Source organism: Drosophila mojavensis, unplaced genomic scaffold, assembly GCF_018153725.1.
Source record: "Drosophila mojavensis isolate 15081-1352.22 unplaced genomic scaffold, ASM1815372v1 contig_80, whole genome shotgun sequence".
NCBI classification, from domain to species: Eukaryota; Metazoa; Arthropoda; class Insecta; order Diptera; family Drosophilidae; genus Drosophila; species Drosophila mojavensis.
The window spans coordinates 12,316,253-12,325,565 of NW_025318906.1; the positions used below are offsets into that span (position 1 = coordinate 12,316,253).

Consider the following 9,313-nt stretch of genomic DNA (forward strand, 5'->3'; position numbering starts at 1 on the left):
GAAGCTCAACGATAGGTTTTGACTGTGGTGTTGCCACCTCGATTGCAGGATAGTTATTTTGAATATACAGCTGGGTGGTAGCGCTGTATTCCGTTAATTTGAATTTGAGTAGTGCTAAAAATTCTTTTTAATAAAGTCAACAAATATCGCACAAGCTATAAAAATGGATTTAAGTTATTTCAACTATAACAATAAGTGCACTTTCTGCTGTGGGCCACTTCTGTAATTGTCGGTGTCGGGTGTGAATTACTCTCATTTACGCAAACCCACGTATTTGGTCCAAACACCTTTGTTATCAAAGTAGGGTTTGTTGCGCGAACAAATAATTGCTTCCTTAAAAATGGCAGCATACGCTGGCGGTATGGATGCATGCTTATAGAGATTATACAGGAATTCGTAAATCTGAAATAAATGTAAGTTTATGAAATTGTTATAATTTTCTGCGTAGGATAAACGCTACCTTTGCCTCCTGATCCTTCCAAAATATGTGATCAGAGAGGTACTGTAGGCTTTCCGGAAACAGAGCAAATCGTTCCTTATCATCTGTGGCCACCACATCCACAGAGCCTAGCAGCACAGCACAACCAGACAACACATCTACTGCCAATATAAAAATATCCAGTAAATATAGCGCCCTATTGAGTTTCTCTTTGTTCGACGACTCAGCGAGCATCATTTGGATTTCCAGAAACATTTCAGTAATCCAGTTGCATGCATGCTCATCGCTCGCAAAGGCGTATAGTGTGGTGGCCAGGTGACGATAGAAAAAGGGACGTTCCTCCGCTCGACGCTCGTAGGCATCGATTATGGGCGTCAGCCATTTCAGGGGATTCGGCAGTTTGTCGTTATATAAAACCAGATAGCAGCGTATTATCGTTGCCTTCTTTAATTTTCCCATGGGTGTTTCCCACCAATTGGCAGGCGTGGTCAACCCATCGATTGCATTAGGATGCAGCACAGACACCACTTCGGTGTATCGCTCAAATAGCCTGGAGTCCAGATCCATAGAGTCCATATAGCGCTCAACAATAAGCGTGAATACATCCAGTACCTCGGGTATCTCACACTTGTCCGTGTATATATATCGCACGCTATCCAAGAACTTCTCAAACAGACAGCCTGTAAAATACCCTTTAGTCTTATTTCCAGAATATGAATTTCAAAACGTTTGGTTACCTTCCGCAAAGTTATTCAGCTGCGATTCCTTGAAACAATAGACGGCAACTTTCTCGGCAAAGTTCTTCAGTATTTGGAGGCTCACGCAGTTTCCTATTTCGGGCAGCAGGGAGAACAGGAGTAGCAGATCCTCCTCAAAGCAGTTGGGCTCAAAGTCAGCGAGGAAATTCTCCAGCAGCCGCCGAGCTGTGCCGCTGTGCATCGCCTGGTTTTTTGCTATCATGATGCAATATTTTCGGGCATCAAATGACAAGTGGAAGAAGCTGGTGAGGCAGCTCCAGTCCATCGGTGGTATTGGCTTAGTGAACCGTTTGGACAGTGCGCGCAGAGCGTAGGTGACGGCATAGGGTTCTGGCACGTAGTCGCCAAATCGTGCCTGACTCACCAGGTAATTGCTGACCGCACGCAAAGCACTAGAGGGAAAGAGTCCCCCCAGCTTGCGTGGCTCCGGCTTGCCCTCGGGCAGACGATAGACGCCGCTGCGAAAGCTGCTGATCTCGTTGCCAATGTAGTGGGCAATCAGGTCAGCAGCCGCATCACCGCACTCGGGACGTATCTTTTGCAATAGCTGCACCCACACCTCACCTGGAATGGTGTCCTGCTGCTGCGGCTGCTGATGCTGCTGAAAACTGAGCACTTCACGACCGCCTGCAACTGCACTCGGGGGAAGCTCAAAGCAAAACTGCGGCGGTATGTGGCGCAGGCACAGCGTGTTGCCCGGCTCATAGTTCTTGAGCGCTGCAAGCGCCTGCCGCACTTGGGTGGCATCCGTATTGGGACGGCTAATGGCCTGCCACAGCTGCTCCAGTGCATCATCAGCCAGCTTCTCGTACTCCAGCGTCGGAGTTTGCAGCAACGGCACCAGTCCAAAGAGGTGATAAAGCGACTTCAGCGTCTGTGGACGCTGCTCGTTGCGAAACTTGCTGCCCAGCGCCTGCCACGTGGAGGCAATGTTCACAGTGTGGCTGTCGCACAGCGCATAGATGGCGTCGAGCGCCAGCGAAGTGGCAAGATCGCCCGACTCATCGATGCAGCTATTCAGCGTGTTGCTCAAATGTGGCAGCAGCTCCGAGCCATGCAGCGTGGGTCTAAAGCAAAAGGAGAATAATATTAACTATACATATATAAACTTAACATGTTTTCCTGAAACTTTGTTTACTTTTCCTGGCAGATTTCGCGCATGGCATGCGTACGAGCGATTTCCAGCTCCCAGCGCTTGTCGTTGTCTGGCAGCGGCTGTGCGATTTGCTTCAACAGGAAGGGATATGTGCGCGACTCTATGCGCCAGAGGCGCAAATACAAATCCACACAGAAGGTGGCATTGTCCGTCGACAAATTGCGAATGGTGTTGAGTATCATGGGCACGTTATCCTGACAAGCAACAGAGAATTAAATGGGTGAATCGATATAAAATGCCACTGCTACGCACCTTAGAAACTGCAAAGTTGGCCAGGCCACGCAGCAGCTCCAGCTGCAGCTCCGGATTGTGCTCGTGGGCGAGCTTGAAGATGTACGTCATAAGGAAGTCATAGGCAATGCTCTCGTTCACCTTGATGATCTGCAGAATGACCTCGTAGATCTTGAACCAGCAGTCAACGGGCGGCTCTCGCGACAGGAAGAGCGCGCGCAGAAACAAATGCAGGCGCTGGCAGAAGGCCGAGTTAGCCTTCACATTCAAGGCATCGACAAAGGCAAACACGTCCTTGCTTTCAGAAACGTCAAAGGACTCCACCAGATTGGCCAGATCAAAGGCAATGGCTATGTCTGGATGATAGTTGCGTATGTGTGCCGGCTGCAGCTCCTTGGTGCAAATGGGCGTTGCAAACTCGGTGTTGTCATCCTGGGGCGGCTTTTGCTGCTCGAGCACGCGGTCAACGATTTGATGGGCTAGCGCCAGGCCCTCTGCGGGTATGAATGCAGTCTGAGACATCCACTGAATGATGCCGTCCAGACACATGTTCAGAATGTATTCATGGCCACAGCGCTCCTGCACCACCACAAACACAATAATGCGCAGCAAATCGGCCAGATAGAAGGGTGACAGCATGTGCAGGCACTCGGCGAGCAGCACCAGCAGCACATGGTAGTGGTTTCGCGTGTGCTCCCGCGTCGCATGCAGCACGCGCAGCAGGCACTGCAGGCTGGGGCGCGGATCGATGCCGAACTGGGCCAGCTGCTTGATGAGCTGCGCCTGATAGATGCACAGATCGACCGACTGGGCGTGGTCGGACTGCTGCAGAAAGTAGTCGAGGGCCTCAATGACCAGAATGCTGGTGCACAAGCAGGTGCTGGCATTGGTGAACTTGCTCCACGACAGCAGCTCCTGCATGAGTGCGCGCGCCTCTGGCTGACTATAACTCAGCCCGAGCAGACACGTCCACATGGGCTTGACGTCCTGCAGTGTCTGCGGATTGCACAGCACATAGAGGAAGACGGGACGCAGAAACTCAATGCTGTACTTTCGAATGCTGGAAATGCAAAAAAAAATATATATATATATATTGAATATATTTTTCATTTTAAGCATGTGTAGCATTCTATTACCTCTGATCGTGATGCTGACAGATGCCTATGATCTTGTGACTGACATCGTGCATGTTGGCGCTGGTGTGCTGTATCAATGATATCAGCGGATGCAGCTGCGTCTTCAGCCCATAAGGACACTGATACAGCTCCTTATCCTTCAGCAGCGAAGTCTTGCGCTTCAGATTCAGCAGCTGCAGACTCAGAATGGTTTCCGTTAGAATTGCAAAATGCATTTGTCTGCAGTAACGGTATATAGTAATCATATGAAATATTAGATGGATTGAAATTAATATTATGTTATTGATAAGCTTAGAGTTCATCATTTATATATTGAATAGCACTCGCTGCGGATTTTAAAACTCTTTTTAAACGAATATATTTTTGTATAGCTTTAAGCTAAGGTTCATACTTTTATATAGCTATATTGCTAGATCCTTAAATTATTAAAAAAAAGGTACAGCACAAAGTTCCTAATTGTTAGTTTGAATACCACTAATTTTCAGGGCTTAAAGGCCTTCACTAAAGAAACATCATTCTTTTTGATACATAGGTCTAAGTACTTAACAATTTAGCTATTATGAAGTGCTGTTAAATCTAATTAGAGTGTTTTTCTAGTCGCTTAAAATATATTCAAACTCCTACCAATTTAATACAGATGTAGGTTATTCAAAAAATATCTAATAGCTTTAAAGGTGTTTATTTAAAGACTACTTAACTTTCAAAGAGGGGGTAAAACTATAATTTAGGTAATCATAAAGACTCTCAGCTAAGGTCTGCGTGTCTGGCAAAAACAGACCATCAAAGGGGTTAGGGAAAGGGCAGACTGTAGAGTGTGCTGCGTGTGGATAGTAATTGCAAGTGCAAGCGCTGCATTGGATGGGGCTGGGGTAAGGCGGATGGATATCAGTTGCTAGATGCCATTAGGGTTGAGCTGGTTTAACTAGCGTTTAGCACCCACTTCCGTCCCCCCACCTCGCTCACTGTCGCCGTTGCAGAGGTGCGGCTGCTGCTCCTGGCACTTGCAGGCAAATCGTTTTGCGTTTGACGCGATAATTACATTTCACACGGCGTCCACATTGGCTGCTCGCCTTAATTGCTGTTTCTGTTGCACAAGGGGCAATTAATATGCAATCCTTTTTGCCAGCACCTGCACCTGCACCTGCACCTTGGTTCTTATCAAGGTTAATTTCTGTATTACATGCTGTTTACTTTCACCGTGATTGCATTTGTTGCCGACTGCTGTTGCTGCTGCTGCTGCTGCAGCAGTTGTTTGTGTTAGGTTTGGGGGCGAGTGTCCTTCAAATGTTGGAAATATTTCAAGTTCAATGCCGCACGTTTCACTCTATCGGCTTGGCTTGCATATCAAATATTTGCCTGGCCAGTAGCTGGCGCGTAATTTGAATATGGCCACTTGGCTATTTGGACATTTGTACCTGTGGCAAGGCCAAGACGCTGTCCTTGATGTATGACTTCCTCTGAGAGTGCGGTCGCGTTACGGAAATGGCTAATAGATTTTTTGGCGTCCTGCATACATAATGCGTGTAACTCAATTGTTTCGTGTCACTGTTGTTGTTGCTGCTGCTGCTGCTGCTGTCGAGATTGCGGCCATTGGGTCAGCGGCAGGAAGCTATGTAAATTGCTCACGCACAGACCAGGTCGTAAGTCAATGCCAATGTGCGCGTAAAAGCGTTAACAACTTGGATTTCCTACTGGTTGGCATGCCTCGTATTTCATTTTCGCATATTAAGAGCGGGCCAATTAATTAGGAAGTATGGTGGATATTCTCGCTCTTGGATGGCGAGCCCTCGATTGCCTGCTAGTCAAATATCCAATTGGCTGGATTGCGCCAGTATGCAGATAGTATTGTAATTTATGCTTCAGAGTTAGCCAATTTTACAGGTGCATTCGCCTGAGTCGCTTTACAATGCCAATCGGCAGACCAACTTCAACGGAAGTGCTCGAGCCGGGCGCGCCCATAGGATGTGAGTATGTACGTATGAGAGTATATATTTACATATGTGGGTGTGGGTGTGTGTGTGTGTGTGTGAACTTACCCTGCATTGGGCAGCATTGATAGCAGCGTGTTCTGCACACTGTTGGCATCTAGGACAGCCTCGTCGACTAGGCGGACCAGCGTCTGACAGCTCATCAGGCTGAGTTGCATGTGCTCGTGCTTGCATTGGGTTTTCAGGAATTCGATTTCCTTGATTTGGTGCTCGGGCAATTGTTTCTCCTTGGACTCGACGATTTTATTGTAGATCTTCTCCAAGCAGGCGGCTAGCTTCACCACCGACATATTGGGTTTAATGCTATTGAAGTCCTCCATGGCAGCTGAAACGGCAAAAACGGGAACGACAAAATGTCAGTTAAATGGGACAACTTTATAAGCCACTAATTCGTATGTGAATTTCACTTCCTCGAACAAACACACAAACAACACACACAGACAGACAGAAACGGGATTTATTGTTTGTTTGGGCACCACAACTATCCCACTTTCGTATACTGCAACGCGCGTGTCCTTTCGCCAGCTCAGCCAACACTCGAATGACGGCGCGGCCTTTTTTTGAACATGCAGCAAAAAGAAACAAAACAATTTCCACGTTGCCCACCTTCGCACCTTCGGCTTCTGCTAGCAGCGTGGGCGCTCTGCGCGTGTTTTCAAATGAACGTGTTGTTTGCTCCACATGCAGTTCATCTAACACTAATGTTGATTCTTAAAAACTGACGTTAAGCATATAAGTTGGTTGTTATTATCTTCTTTGTTTATTAAATTGATTCTATGCGGCACGAATTGTAAACAAACTTTGTGATGAGCGCAAAATGCGCAACACGAACGCAGAAGAGAGCAACGTAAGCGCGCCAAATCAGCTGTGGACGCTTGCCGGCGTACGTAAACGCAAATTCAGCTACGTAAGCACAAGGTTTGCAACGTAACGATTAATGTTATAACGTAGGCGTATTTAAATGCGGCTATTTAAAAACTTGTAACTTGTAATTCGAATTAAAGTAAACTACAATTTTATACGAATTGAAGCAAATTTTTATAAATAACAAATTTAATAACTGCTTTCGCTAATTGCGAGTCTTAAGCCTGAGCCAATTATCATTTTTATTCCATTGCCATTTGTAATATTCTCTTAAAGAGCATATATTTCTTATATTCTTTCCACAGTAGAAATTTGTGCTTTATACAAATTTATGTTGCTATGTTTATAATAAGCTGCGAGTCGCTGCAACGCCGCCCACTTCATGGCAGAGCTGATTTATATCACGCTTAGTTAAGCTGCTACAACTTTTGCGCTGCTCTTTCAGTTAATTGAGTTTATGCATTTCTGCAAAGCGCCCTGCCGTAAAATAAAATTAATTATACTCCTGCAGCCATAAAAATTGAAGCCAGCTAAAAAGGGCGAAGACTCAAAGCGGAATGAGCCAAAGGTAACCAAATCTCATAAATGAGAGTCGGCACTAAAAAGCGAGCAAAGTTACTGTGACCCACAAGAGTTCTATGTACTAACTTGACGAATAAAATAAGTATGGCAAAATGCGAACTGCAATCGTTCATTTCGCAGCCGAAGCAAAAGTATAAACTCAAAGGCTGAGATAACAAAGCCTTAAACGAAGACAACCCAACATCATTTCCGCTCTCCTGCCAAAAGCCACCAACAAAACTCAGTTACAAAATTCCACTTTTCTTTTTTTTTTTTGCTGTTCTTTTAGCCAGCCTGGTTTGGCCTTAACCTCACATCGGTTTGGCCGGAGACTTATAATTTTATTACGGCATCGCGATGCATAGCTCAGCCCCAACCTGTGAAATGCGCCGTGAAAGTTTTTGCTTTTTTCCTTTAGAGTTTTTTATACGCTGCGCAACAGTGGAAATAAGGGAAGCGGGTATATGGGTTTTATTAAAATGAAACATGTATTCTTAGTATGGGTTAATAGTTAAATCAACATTACATAAATTATATCTTCTATATCAAATGTAGGTCATACTTTCCTCAACTTTCCGTTATAAATAGAAATTCGTTCAGCTAAAATTTGACTAGCATATGCTACAGGGTATTAGTTCGCCGGTCTTTCATCCTTACACTCAATATAATTTTTTTCTGCGGCTTTTTCAGTTAGTGAACTTTTTACATCTCATCGTGAGTAGCCAGAGTCATCAAAGGAACAAAACCAGCGCCGATTTGCTCTGCATCACTATCATCACCATTTATCTCGGCAAAAACTTTTCTTCTTATTCTTCCTTTTTAAACATTTTTAATGTACATATACGTTCTCGGTGACTGATGCTGTTTGGCTACCTAATGTTGTAGTACCGGAGCCCAGCTGTTAATCTGTATTGGTTAGGTTGTTTTAACTTTGTGCTTATTTATAAGGTATATATATTTGTATACCCTGAACTTTGTGAAAATGGGAAATCAATATTTCCTCCAAGTATTTATTCTAAGTATTTTCTCTAAGTATTTCCTCCAAGTATTTCTTCGAATTGTTTCTTCTAAGTGTTCCTCTACGAATTTCTTCTTGCTTTAAAAATTTTTTCTAAGTGTTTCCTCCAAGTCTTTTATACCAAGCTGAACGATCACACATTTTACTTCAGTTTACTGCAATGTACGACTGACCGATCAGGCCTTGGCTACTAAAGAAATGCTGCTTCGGCTGCCTTTTATATAGGGCGACTTTCACCTCTTGATGTTCTTAGGCAGTCAGAGAGAGATAGGCAGAGAGACAGACATAGAGACAGATATACGAACAGATAGAGATAAACAAACACGCGTAGTTAAATCGGATTATCTCATTACGCTGCTCTAAGAATATAAATGCTTAATATGATTGCATCCTCAAATGAGCGAGTGTGTGATTTTTCTTGTGTAAGCATTAGTCTCTTGAAGAATTCGTAGTCGAGCAGTCTCGGCTAGAGCTTCCTTGCTTGTTTTACATTATATATATATATATATATATATATATATATATATATATATATATTTTTTTATTTTCATTTTTAAGCGCATTAAACCTGTGCATTTCTGTGATTTCTTGAGAAAACGGAACGGTGTACTACATATTTTCACCTGATAATTAAATGAGTTTCATTGAAATGGTTAGCGTCGATTTTAATTGCTTTCATATTCCAGGAAATCTATATATATATATATATTTGTATAAAAGCGTTATTTTTCATTAAATCAAAGAGTAATGGAGAGAAATTATATTTTAATTTGACTCTGGGGGTCAAATAAACTGCAGATATTTTGATATATTTGCGACAAATATTCTATTACTTTGTATAATTAAATTTAGAATTTCAAGGCGTATTCTTTAAAAATGAGCTAAAAATCTCAAAGTTAGCTAAGCTGTTAATTACGTTAATTCTATTATCTTAATTGCACATCAAATATATAGTGGCTGTTGTGCGTACGTAGGTAATTCAATTAGCATAGCGTAACGCCTTTGCAGACTTTCTACAGTTACATTAAAAGCTTATTTTAATTGTTATTTGCAGTATTATGTGCTTGTTGTCACCAAATAACTCATATGCATTTGCATAAAATGTGTTACACGCATGTAAAATATCATCAAGCACGAACCACACTGTGTGCGTGTAGGAGGA

General features: G+C 43.6%; 1 protein-coding gene across 4 annotated transcripts; it reads right to left on the reverse strand.

Moving 5' to 3' along the window:
* Positions 1–109: 109 nt before the first annotated feature.
* On the reverse strand, positions 110–6,537 carry LOC6579639 (focadhesin). 4 transcript variants are annotated; one of them, XM_002005485.4, is made up of 8 exons: positions 6,323–6,537; positions 5,757–6,033; positions 3,721–3,939; positions 2,606–3,644; positions 2,336–2,547; positions 1,177–2,264; positions 461–1,119; positions 110–402 (listed from the first exon to the last, which is right to left on the reverse strand). In XM_002005485.4, exons 2-8 carry the CDS (start codon positions 6,026–6,028, stop codon positions 253–255), a joined length of 3,639 nt encoding a protein of 1,212 aa, XP_002005521.1. In that variant the 5' UTR covers positions 6,029–6,033; positions 6,323–6,537; the 3' UTR covers positions 110–252. The 4 variants fall into 4 exon arrangements, with proteins under 4 accessions (XP_002005521.1, XP_032585500.1, XP_043866657.1 ...); XM_032729609.2 differs by having other exon boundaries at positions 6,315–6,537; XM_044010722.1 differs by lacking the exon at positions 6,323–6,537 and having other exon boundaries at positions 5,136–5,849.
* Between the last annotated feature and the right edge of the window lie 2,776 nt (positions 6,538–9,313).

Coding starts and splice junctions, on each gene's coding strand:
- LOC6579639 (XM_002005485.4), bottom strand. CDS start 6,028: ATGGAGGACTTCAATAGCATTAAACCCAATATGTCGGTGGTGAAGCTA. Junction 2,265..2,335: donor CGCGAAATCTGCCAGGAAAA/GTAAACAAAGTT, acceptor CTTTTGCTTTAG/ACCCACGCTGCATGGCTCGG. Junction 403..460: donor GGAAGGATCAGGAGGCAAAG/GTAGCGTTTATC, acceptor CATTTATTTCAG/ATTTACGAATTCCTGTATAA.